Source organism: Hipposideros armiger, unplaced genomic scaffold (assembly GCF_001890085.2).
Source record: "Hipposideros armiger isolate ML-2016 unplaced genomic scaffold, ASM189008v1 scaffold_291, whole genome shotgun sequence".
Lineage (NCBI taxonomy): Eukaryota > Metazoa > Chordata > Mammalia > Chiroptera > Hipposideridae > Hipposideros > Hipposideros armiger.
The window spans coordinates 1,987,254-1,999,931 of NW_017731641.1; the positions used below are offsets into that span (position 1 = coordinate 1,987,254).

Here is a 12,678-nt window from a genome sequence, read left to right on the forward strand (position 1 = left end):
AAAAAAAAAAGTCAGTTTCCAGAAGCTTTTTGTTACACACAAATCTGGCGGGGGTGGGGTTGGGTCCCTCTCTAGACTCTGATCACTACAGGTCCCTGCCCCCAGGAGTCTCGGAAGGTGCCTGGGGTCAGTCTTTACTGTGCACATGCATCACCTGGGATCTTGTTAAAGTGCAGATCATGAACCCTTAGGTCTGAGGGAGGCCCGAGATTCTGCATTTCTAATCAGCTCCCAGGCAACATGCTGCTGCTCATCGTGGACCACATTTTGAGTAGCAGGGATCTCAGTGAAATATAATGGCTGTACCCCCAAATCATCAGACCATCAGGCAGTTTCCGGAGGCCATGTTATTCTCCTCTCCCTTTGTACAGCCCTCACCGAAGCAGCAGCCCACCACACAGGTTAACTTACAGGTAGTTGTACAGCTGCATCTCCCTTTCCAGCTGCTCTGGCTCCTGGACGTTCTTGGAACACGTCAGGATCTACTCTGCCTAGAAGGTCTACTCTACCCATTGCTCCTCCTGGTGAACTCTTTTACCAGCCTTTGAGATCAAACTCAAATGTTGCCTCTTCTGTGAAGCCATCTCTGTTAGAGCTCTGACCATACTGTGTTGGTTTCTTGTTTGAAGAGGCAGGGAACAGCCCATGTACTTCATAGGTTTACCCTCTTTCCCCTGGAGTCCAGGCAGGGCTTCCACACATTAATAGTAAGGGCTCAATGAAAGAGTGTGAAGGGAGGAGGAGAGTGAGGACAGAAGTGTCCAGTCCCATACTGAGGGAGGCTGGCTTGATCCCCCTTAGAGTCTCTCTGACAAGACCAGGTCCTGGCATTCTTTGGGGTCCAAGGCAGAGCTTGCTCCCTGCAGGCAGCTGGACCAGACCTGGGTAGGGGGGCCCAGGCACTGTGATTTATCCCTCCTCCAGGCCTGGGAAGGACCCTCATGCAAGGATCTATGGATCAGAGCCCACTGCTCTGGACTTCCAACTGTTGGCATTAGAAGCATTCAGCTCATCTGAGTAACTAAAAATAATGCCAGTGATAATGATAATAACAGCAATAATCACCACCATTACCATAAAGGCACTGTCATTGCAGGGGGAGTGAGGAAGGAATCAATCTTCTTCCTCTCCACCCTGGGTGGCCCATTCCGCATGTTACTGACATTCGCACCTGCTGTAATGTGTGCCCAGGCGGAGGTAAGCTGTGCTGACTGGTACATGTGAACATCTATGCTCACACGGCGAATGTGAGCAAGGGTCCAGCCTCAGAGCTGAGCGGGACTTGGGTGCCTTCTCTTAGTGTCGTGTGCTCCCTGTGGACAAATGATAGCACAGTGCCTGCTGAAGCCTCATACAGGTGGACTCCAGCTTCTTCCCCACCACCTACACAGACACACAGGAACTTCCCTGAGCCCCTCCCACCCTCTGGATCAGTCAGGGCCCAGCCCTGGGTGCATGGGCTGGTGCAGAGCAAGATGAGACAAGTGCCTGCTATCAGCAGACTCCCCATCTGGGGAAGGTGCCAGAACCTGTTAAGCTGCACACAACACCTGTTGCTCAAAACCAAAGGCTACCAATGAATCAAAATGTGATCCAAGGACCAGCTGCATTACGTTCACCTGGAATGTTGTTAAAAGTTCATATTCCTCTTCCTATAGCATGACCTACAGATTCAGCATTTCTGAGCATGGAAGCCTAAAACCATGCATTTTAACAAGCTCTGCCGATGATTTTCAGGCATACTAAAGTTCGCGTAATGCCAAGTCCTAGATGGTGCAACCAGGTGTCCAGTGCTCTTGTTGGAGTGAAGGCAACAATGGGACAGGACAAGGGAAGTCCCCAGGCAGCTGCCTGTTTGCTGAGCTGAGGGTTTCTAGCTCACTAGGGCTCACCTCCTCAGCTGGGACGAGGAAGCTACTGCCCAGGCCCTCATATCCCTCACTAGAGAGCTCTAGGAAGCTAGCGTCAACCCACAGTGACCAGCTGAGGGATCTCTGGATTCACTGGAGACAGAAGGCCATTCAGGGAGCAGCTGTTGGCCACTGTCTTTGCTGAGCCCACCCACTGGCCTGTAATCTCATCCTCTCACAGCTGAGCTGGGCCTGAGGCTGGCTGGGGCTTCTCACCATGGCTGAAGTGTCTCCTACCTGTACACAGCTCGCTTGTCAGCCTCCAGCTGGGCCTGGGGGTCAATGGGGGCACTGGGTACAGGAGTGCTGGTAGCGGCTGAAGGTGCGGAGATGTGGACAGCCTGGGCCTTAGAGGGCGCCTGGGCAGTTGCCGTCATCTGCAGAGAGAAGAAAGGGGAGGCGGCGGGTTAGTGTGGCCAGGACAGCTGGTTCCTCAGCTGGAATCATGAGGCCTACCCTGGCCTGTGGTGTGTGTGTGTGTGTGTGTGTGTGTGTGTGTGTGTGTGTGTGTAAGAGAAAATGTGCAAGAGAATTGTGAGCATCCCTTATTATATGTGTCTGAGTGCGAAGAAAGCAGGACTTTCTTTAACTGAAAAATGTTCTAGAGAACATTCTCATGTTCATGAGAATGTTCTAGAGAACAATTTAGGACAATTCAAAACCAGGGGGTGTACCAGCACACTTTAAAAGAGATGATTCTTAATGCAAACTAATGTGGTGCCCTCTGTCCAGAAACAGAAAACAACACAATGACAAGCCCTTTAAACTGTGCTTGTGAGTCATCTGGGCTGTATTGGGCCGTGTTAAGTTTGATTTGATGACTTGGAAGGGGGGCGGGAATAGCTGAATCAGTTGTCATTTGAGTAGAGGTTTATTCCATTTAATGCAAGCCAGAGGTAACTGTTTTAATGGTTTTGATTGATAACTGAACAGTTCTCCAAATTTGGTTTACCTGGGCACTTGAATATAAGCGGATTTGGGTGGACAATGGACAGATTTTTGTTCTTAACCATAACAGATATTTAAGGCAGTAGTTTTCATCCTCTTACATGTTTTAGAAGGTGCCTCTAGGGCCCTAATTTTGTTACAACCAGAACAATTCCTTTTAATATTACATATTGGACTTTCTGTATAAGATTTTGTTTAAAGAAATGGCTAAATGGCTTTGACATTTTTGATAATCTTCATTGCAGAGTTTAATGCTTTTATGTCATATTTTCTGTAGTCAGATGGAGCCCTGGAATGTCATGAATGGTGACATGCCTCAACTGTTCTCTTCCTCCAGGCTGTCCATGGCGCCATGACAGCTCTTACCCATGGTGCTATTGGGCTCATAGACTTGTCTGCCTCCTGCACTAAAGCTTTGTTCACATCTTCATTCCCAGCACTCAACTGACCCAGAGAAGATGCTTAGTATTTGTTGAGAAAATAAATAAGTGAATAAATGAATGAATACACCTGGAAAGAATCAGATATTTTATAACTGGAAAGTTCATCATATGATCTAGGTTCCTGCTTTCTGGAAGAAAACATGTTGTACCTCCATGAATACAGCATAGTATTGCTTGGCCTGATATCCCCAAGACATTTGCTGTCTCATTCCCTTCATTTCGTATCTGCTCAGATGCCATGTCTTCAGAGTAAAATAGAGCCTCTCTGCCCTTTGCAATCCCCAGGTTCTGCCTTATTTCACAGCCCTTATCATGTCCATATATATCTACTTACTTAGTTATTTTCTCTCCCACCCCCAACTGAAATTTAAGCTTAAAGAGGGACTGATTAACAGTTGTATTCTTAAGGCCCATGATAGCACTAGTTGATGCTCAATAAATATTTGCTGAATCAATGAAATGAATTAATGAATGATGGGTAGCGAATGAGACTTGAGGCTATAAAAGAAATATACCTGCTTCACTCTATTTCCCCATCATTTTTTGTGAGGATGAAATGTCCATGTCACTGTTGGCTGAGCAGGGGGGTCTTTCCCAAACTCGGTGCACAAGAGGCTAGACATACATCATGGTACCTTGAAGCCAGCAGACAATTGCTTAAATTCTACTGTCTCCTGTTATTAGCTTTTAACCTTGGGCAAATCCCTTAACTTTCCCAAGCTCCTATTTTCTCATCAGTAAGTAAATTGGTGTCCTTTTAGGATTCATGAGTATTAAAGAGGTGCTGTAGGGAAGAAAGTAGAAAGGAATGTTCTAATTTTCAAAATACAGAAAGAAGGTAGAATCAAAACTAAATATTGCTAATGTTCACATTGATCCGAGCCAGTTTCTTTCATTCATGAATGCAACCGATTATTTCTTCAAATGCTTCCCGAGTCCTTGCCACGTACTAGGCACTATGCTGGGCACTGGGGTCACAAGGCCGACTGCCTGCTATAATGGAGCTCAGTTTCTGGATTTAACTTGATTACGAGGTCAGACAATTAAGTTCGTGAACTTGTGACCATGTTGCTAACCTCTTTTGATATCAGAGGGATTATTCATTATGAATTTGTACCAACTGGACAAGCAGTTAACCAAGTTTACTATTTGGAAGTGCTGAAAAGGCTGTGTGAAAAAGTTACACGACCTGAACTTTTCTCCAACAACTCATGGCTCTTGCATCACGACAATGCACCAGCTCGCACGGCACTGTTTGTGAGGGAGTTTTTAGCCAGGAAACAAATAACTGTATTGGAACACCCTCCCTACTCACCTGATCTAGCTCTGCATGACTTCTTTCTTTACCCAAAGATAAAGAAAATATTAAAAGGAAGACATTTTGATGACATTCAAGGCACCAAGGGTAATACAATGACAGCTCTGATGGCCATTCCAGAAAGAGTCCCAAAATTGCTTTGAAGGGTGGACTAGGCACTGGTGTCAGTGCATAGCTTCCCAAGGGGAGTACTTCGAAGATGACCGTAGTGATACTCAGCAATGAGGCATGTAGCACTTTTTCTAGGATGAGTTCGCAAACTTAATTGTCTGACCTTGTACAAAGCCGGCAGACCAGGAGGTGTGGTAGAAATGGATGGTTTAAGTGACCTCAGCCCAGTACCTCCCATGATGTCCTTGTGGAAAACAAGGAGAGAAGTGGCCCAGTGGACAATTGTGTGGATTAGTCAGCTTTCCCCTAAGCATGACAATTAAAGGGTAGATGTTTGAGGAAGGCTTCTAGGAGAGTGCCACATACTTTCTCCTTAGCCATCTTCTTCAATATTTCTAGCAGTGACTTAGAGGATATCTGAAGAAATGCTCAGCAAATTTATGGGCGACATGAAACGGAGATCCAAAGGATCTTTACAGATGTGGACAACACGTAAAGTCTAATAAGATTCATTTACACCTAATAAGTCGGAACTCAACACTTCTAACACTTGGGTCAAAAAAATAAAATCAATAACATAAGTGCAGAACAGGGAAGACACGGTTCAGCAGCAGTGGTTTAGTTGACAGCAGGCTCAATATGTCCAAAGAGTAATGTATCTGTCAAAAACAACAACAAAAAAAAAACCTAACCTAAACGAATGCTATCCAAGGATGCATTAACAGAAGCACAGCTCACACACAGCTTCCAGTCCCATTCACTGTGCCAACACAGCTACGGGAAAGTACATTCAGAGGAACGCTGAGCAGCCTGGTGAAGGGATTCTGCACTAAACTGTATGAGGGAAATCTGAAGGAATCTGGGATGTGTGAGAGATTTGGGGGAGGGGAGTGATGGAGAGACAGGAGAGCCCCCTTTGATGATCTGAACGAGGGATTCGATTCTATCAGTATGCCCAGGGCATATCTGTATGCCCTGAAGGGTCAAACTACAAACTGCATTAAATCTATAAAACACGGGGACAGATTTGGGCTTGACCCAAGTTGCCAAGTCTTAGAGCTCTCCTAGGCTGGAATGGGCTGCATCCATGAGGTAGGTGAGTTTCCACCATCGCAGGGGCCAAGCAGAGACTGACCAGTCAGCTGTGGGACCCTGTGTAGGGGATGGAAGCGCTCTAGCTGGGTGTCTGGGTTAGGTGACATCTAAAGTCCCTTCCAGCCCTGACAGGCTCAGACACCGAGAGGGTGCTTTAATAATCACTACCCACCACCAGGGGTTGGGGTGAGGTTTGGATTAGAGGATGCGCAGTATAGAAAAGTGCTTTGGAAACTCTAAAGTGCTCCCCAGGTGGAGGGGTGGTGGTTATTAAACATGAGATTTCCAGAATGTTCTTCTTTCCTAAAGCAAAGCAGAGCTACGTCTGTGTGTACAGCCCATTTACGGGTGAAATACAGGGTAGGCTGGTGTGCTCTGCTCTGCCCATGAAGGGTGAATTTCCTCACGTCCCTGAAGGCACCCATAAGGAGCTCCCATAAAGAGGGGTTTCTAGGAGAGAGGGCTGAGGGGAGGTGCTCCTTTTCCTCTCACGTCCCCCTCTCTAGGCAGGACTTTGGGGGAGGGGAGGGGAAGCTCTGCTGGGTTACAAAGGAAAGCGTAGAAAAAAAATGTAAGGGAAGGCAGCCAGTCACTCGCCAGCATCCCAAGAGGCCCCAGCTGAGAGGCTGTTTACTGGGGCTCAGAGTAGAGAAGAGAGCAGAGCTGGTCTGAGGAAGATGGAGGTTCAAATTTATTTAGCTCCTGGGGGCCAATTCAGCAAACACTGTATTTCCTCCAGGTTTGGGGAATGAATGTTTATCTCCAAATAGAATTCCTTTTCCAGCCAGAGACACCCATTTCCCCAAGAACTGGAGCTCAAAGGGAGAGGCCTGCTGCTGTCGTCTGCAAGGTCTGGGGGCAGCGGAGGAGGGTGACTTATGATGAGGTTTTGGGGGGAGGTTACTGGGCAGTATAGCCTGAAGAGCAGGGGCAGGGGAACAGGCTGGATGGACCGGGACAGGGCATGACCGTTAAAGGATGGGTTGGAGCTCCTTGGTTCTGGCCTGTGAAAGCCAACTTAAATGTTCAGGAATTTTGCAAGGAATTTCACATTTGGTAGCTTGAACTCGGTCATGGTGGGAACACTTACACCACAGAATTGGCAAACGTGACAGATTAGAGCCTTTCCCTGATGTCCACCCAGAAAGTTGCTTGTTTACTAGCACACCACTGAGGTCAGGGTTTCTCGCCAATTCTCCGGGATCTGGCACGTGAAGAAACTAGAAACTAGCCATACACTCCATGGGGCTACTTGGTGTGTTCACACCTGGTCCCAGAACTGGCCACTCCAGACGCCAAGCCTTTCTCCCAGGAGACCTCAGCGCACTCTGAAAATTCTGCCTAGGCAGCAAATTGGGGACAGGGTGTGGATATGGCATCACACAGACAGGCGGAATGAGGGAATGAGGCACAGAGGAGGGAAGCAAACTGGAACACTGTCTGGAGAGCTTTCTGAAAGATCAGAGAAGCCTCAGGAAGTGGAAGGAGACGTGGATCCAGGCCTTGGGTTTGATGCTCCCCTGTCAATCATTAGCTATGTGTTTCAAGGTGAGTTACCCTAACTTTTGGACCCTCGGTTTCCTTATCTATAAATATAGGGGTAACAACTACTCCCTTTGAGGGTGTGAGGATTAATCAAAAGAACAGGGTGCTGACTAGTGGGAAGGGATGGTGGCAGCATTCCCCTGAAGGCCACCGCTGTGAGCCATGAGGCTGTGTCCAGAACTCGTACAGGGTCCTGTGGTTCTGACCTTTTTACCCAATGGTCCTTTCTTGGGACAAAGACCCTGGGCTACCGCCCCACACTTGTGCCTCTGTAGATGCTATAACCCCTGGACTTCTCTGTCACCTAGCTGGAACCAGCCCCACCTGAAGCTGTGCGCTAAAGGGTCCTGAGCAATCTTGGTTTGTGACACCTTGAGATGAAAGTTCCTGACCGTCCCCATCCTAAAATAAAGTAGGAAGACTTGGGGTTGTAAACTGTGTGTGTAGGAATGCAAAATCTGGAGGGGTTGAGAGATCCAGCCACGTTGACAGTTTAGTCTGACCAGGGAAATGAGCAGGTGATTTAGGAGATGCTGGGAAGCGCAATTTACCTGCCTGCCTCAGTTGCCCTCGCTGACACTGGAATGCCCCATAAATGTTTTCATTTCTGTTAAGCATCACCCTTTCCCAATTGTAGGGGAGGCAGGAGGCACATTATGTTCTCACGAGCTAAAAACATCTCTGTAGGCTTTCATGCTCCACAGTAATCCTGTGCGATAGGTGAGTATGATCCCCAGTCTACATATGGGAGAACAGAAGCCCACAGAGATGACAAAACTGCCAGAGATCACGGTTTGTGCAAAGGTTGGGGCAAGAACCAAGGGCTTTGTGACTCAATCACAGTATGAATTATTGTATGTAATTACTTTTCTTTGAATAGGAGAATGGAAAGACTTTTTCCCCCTGAGTGAAAAAAGAGGGCAGAGAGGAAGGGCACTAGAATCAGAATGAAGCTTTACTTCCCAGCGCACACTTTTGGGTCTGCATCTAGTTCACCCCAACCTCACCCCCGGCCCAGCTCCTCCCCACCCGCAAAAGACTGCTCCTATACGATGAGTTCAAGTCAATTCCCCAAACACCGGTCATGCCAGCAACAGTCCTTCCGTGCAGAACCCAAGTAGGAGGCTGTGGGTGGTTATTAATTGAAGGTGGTTCACTTCCCTTGCAGGCTGCGGAGGAGTCAGAGACCTGAGGCCTGAGAAACCCAACCCCTCAGGGTGCCCGGGACCGATCATGGTCAGCCCCTGCCTGCTGCCAGCTGCCATTCAGAGTTCTTCTGTTCATCGGAGGTGGGAGCAGGTGGTTCAGAATGGGGCTGACACCAGGGTCTTTCTAGCACCCACAGTGTAATTTGCAGGAGACACTGGCATCAGATAGAACTGAGTCCCGCCTTTGCCACTCACTGCTGGGCAACCTTGGATGTGTAACTTGACCTGTTGGGGCTCAGTCTGCTCCTCTGTGAAATGGCCGTGGTGCTTCCTATCTCCCACCACTGTCGTGGGGATTGCTGTCTCTGTCAGTGAGTGGGTGCTGGCTGAGTATCAGGGACAGGTCAGGTCCCCTGCTCTGGGCTTCCATGAACCCGAACACACTGTTTAGCCATGTCTGCTGTCTTGCCTCTCTCATCCACTAACCTGTGGACCCTGGAGGGCAAGGACCCTTCTTTCCTGTTTTCGGTTGCAGCCCCAGCGCTCAATATAGAGTGTGCATATCCGTCAAGTGCAGAGATAACTGGTGGGAGGGCAGGCCTTCCCTTATACAATGCCTTTTTAGCTGCAGATTTACCTTTTTGACCCTGAATGCCTCGGGCCACAACAGAGAAGTCACAGTCCCTGACTTATGTGGAACGGTGGCATCCAGCCCAGAGCTGGAGCCAACTGGACACAGCCTGAAGCACTGGCAGGAACATCTAACGGACTGGACTCTCCACCTGTGTGACTTGGCAAAGTTACTCAACCTTTCTGATCTGGGGTCCTCAGCTACAAAATGGGTGTAATAATACCTGAGGTACAGGGTTGTTAGAAGCGAATGAGCTAATGTATGCAAAGCAGCTGGCACCTAGAAGATACTCGGCATATGGTGGTTCCATTAACATAACCCACACAACTTGCAGCCCACATTCGAGGCTGCCACTTTTGCTTCTGTCACGTGGACTGCCTTGGGGGTCCCGCCTCTAATGAAGAAAAATGCTTGCCTGTAAGAACCCAGGGAGGTGGAAGAGGAGGCCGAGGTGTCATGGAAGGTGACATTACCCCATCACCAGCTATGTCACCTTGGGCAAGAGACTCAGCTCCTCTGAGCCTCAGTTTCCTTAGCAGGTAAAAATAGAGCTGTTAATACCTCTTCTTAGGGTTTTCTGTGAGGGTACACTGCACACAGTGGGTGCTTCCTCTCTGATTCCAAACCCACACCTGTCTAAGACACCCCAGCACTCAAACCCCCAAGTCCCCCTACATATGAGGTCAGACAATTAAGTTTGCGAACTCATCCTAGAAAAAGTGCTACATACCTCATTGCTGAATATCACTATGGTTACCTTTGAAGGACTCCCCTTGGGAAGTTATGCACTGATGCCAGCTCCTAGTCCACCCTTCAAAGCAATTTTGGAACTCTTTTTCTGGAATGGCCATCAGAGCTGTCGTCATATTACCCTTGGTGTCCTGAATGTCATCAAAATGTCTTCCTTTCAATATTTTCTTTATCTTCGGTTAAAGAAAGAAGTCACTGGGGGTCAGATCAGGTGAATAGGGAGGGTGTTCCAATACAGTTATTTGTTTCCTGGCTAAAAACTCCCTCACAGACAGGGCCTTGTGAGCTGGTACACTGTCGTGATGCAAGAGCCATGAATTGTTGGTGAAAAGTTCAGGTTGTCTAACTTCTTCACGCAGCCTTTTCAGCACTTCCAAATAGTAAACTTGGTTAACTGCTTGTCCAGTTGGTACAAATTCCTAATGAATAACCCCTCTGATTATCAAAAAAGGTTAGCAACATCATTGCAACAAATTTGTGAAGTTAATTGTCAGACCTCATACACCCTTCCCCCAGTCTTGCTCTTTGTGATTTTACGCCCACCATCCTCTCACGGGGTCCTTTCTGTAAACCCGGGACAATGTAGGCCTGCACCTTCTTAGCGTCCTGCTAAGTGGACGCCCCTCTTCTGAGCCCTCCACCCAACCCGGGGAAGATGAGAGCTGCCCATCCCCAGTGCCCGCCCTGCCAGGCCATGGAACATGGGGGGCTGAAAGGTCTGGCCCACTAGGGGCCGCACTGGGCTTGACCAGGAGCTGGCATTCTCTGAAGCGCCAGGGCAAGCTAGCAGGGCGAGATCTGGTTTCCTCCCACCTAGGATAGAGTCCAAGGACCTGGGAGGAGGTCAGGGCTTGAAGTCATTTGGTAAATATGAGGTTTGGCCTGAACAGGTGGGAGGCAGCAGGGGGCACAGCCAATGCTCTGGGCGGAGGACACAGCCCATAGGCGCTCCAGGCCTGGGCCTGCTCTCTGACCCTGGCCTTGTCTGCAGCACAGCACCCCTTCCCTCTGTTGCACCCGGCCAGACCCCACGGTGGAGGGTTGCCTGAACATGCCTGATGATTTGCCTCTTTGTGCCTCTTCTCCCACAGCTGCCTCTGCAGGAAATGTCCACGTTCCCGCCCTGCCTCCCTCCCAGCCACGTGTAAGCCCACTCCTCTTCCAACTCAGCTGGAGCACCGACTCTTCCAGGAAGCCTTCACAATTCTGTACGCCCCCCCCCCGCAGGCCCAGGTAGCCACAACCCCTGCCTCATCATATATGTATTAACCTGAATGTCTGTAACACTGCGGGCCCCTTATCTGTCTGTCTCCCTCCCTGGTAGACTGGTTTCCCAGACCCCATTGTCGCGTTGGCTCTTGGTGGGCTCCCAGTGTGTTTGTTAAATGACTGATGACTGACCGAACGCGGGGATGAGTGAGTGATGTGTTAAAAGGCTCAGAGTTCCAAAAAGAGGAGCGGGGGGGGGGGCGGTCAATGAGATCTCCTCCAAATATCCCCCACCTGCCAGCACAGGGATGGGAAGGGCTGGCAGCGGAGCCAAGGCGGCCGAATTTAGCTCGAAGCCGCTCCCGGAAGAGCGTGCCTGGGTCACCTACATTCTGATCCCAGGGCCGGCCGGGTAGAACAGACCAGAGAAAAGTTACTCTGAAGTGCAACATGGGGGTCTTAACTAAATAATGAATTTTAAAAGGAATTGTGGGCAGTGGTTTACAAGTGAGGCTTGTAAAATGTTCACTGGCCCTGCCTGCACTTCTGGGGTGTTACTGACATGTGGCTAATAGGAGAAAAGCTGAGGACTTGGACCCGAGTCTTTCACAACCCAGCCTTGTGCACTTTCCTGGGAACTGTTAGCGCCCCACCTTCCATCCACTTTTAGGGGACTCCTCACTCTTATAAATAGTCCTAAACCAGTGACTTCTAGGAGGTACATCAGAATCGCAGTGTGTGTGTGTGTGTGTGTGTGTGTGTGTGTGTGTGTGTGTGTGTGTGTAAGGGGATGTGTTTATAGTTAGGAACACATATTTGATATGCCTATTGTGTTCCTAATAAAAAGTAGAGTAATTAAAGTTCAATCCAGTCTTGGCTACTGAAGATGTGCAGAAGATAGAGACAAAAAATTAGTGTCAGGATCATGGGTGAAAAGAGGCCGGAAACACCACTCTATGGTTCATACCCACGTTCTCAACAATCCTGGGAGGCAGGGAGGTCAGAAGTGATTCCCATTTTCATGATGCAGAAACTAGGTCCCAAAATGGACTATAAGCTCCATTAGGGCAGGAACTATGAATTTTGTACCCCCAGGACACAGAACAAGGTTTGCAAGACCCCAGAAAGCACTCAATATTTATTGAATAGGCAAGTGAATGAAAGAAATAATATTGAAGTTACTCGCCTACAGTTTATATAATTCATCAATAGCAGGGCTGGGACAAGACCTAGGATTCCTCCATTTCTCCTATGTCAAGTCATCCCACTCTTCCTCCTGCAGACCACGAACTCCAAGGACAACAAGAACCCTTGGGCCCTTTTTGCCCATCCCTCTCCTGCTGGGCCATGCAGACACCAGAGCTCTTCTCAACCTGTGGGTCGCGACCCCTTTGGGGGTCGAACGACCCTTTCACAGGGGTCGCCTAAGACCATTGGGAGAGACAAAAAAGATATTTACATTACGATTCATAACAGTAGCAAACTTACAGTTATAGAGTAGCAACGAAAATAATTTTATGGTTGGGGGTCACCACAACATGAGGAACTGTATTAAGGAAGGTTCAGAACT

At 48.6% G+C, this 12,678-nt stretch overlaps 1 protein-coding gene across 2 annotated transcripts in view; it reads right to left on the minus strand.

Moving 5' to 3' along the window:
- Nucleotides 1–12,678, minus strand: part of PKNOX2 (PBX/knotted 1 homeobox 2) — an 82,748-nt gene that overhangs the window by 64,106 nt on the left and 5,964 nt on the right. For both annotated transcript variants that reach the window (XM_019658930.1, XM_019658929.1), the window contains exon 2: nt 2,148–2,287. In XM_019658930.1, the coding sequence (XP_019514475.1) occupies nt 2,148–2,287 (140 nt within the window). The remainder of the gene's footprint in view (nt 1–2,147; nt 2,288–12,678) is intronic.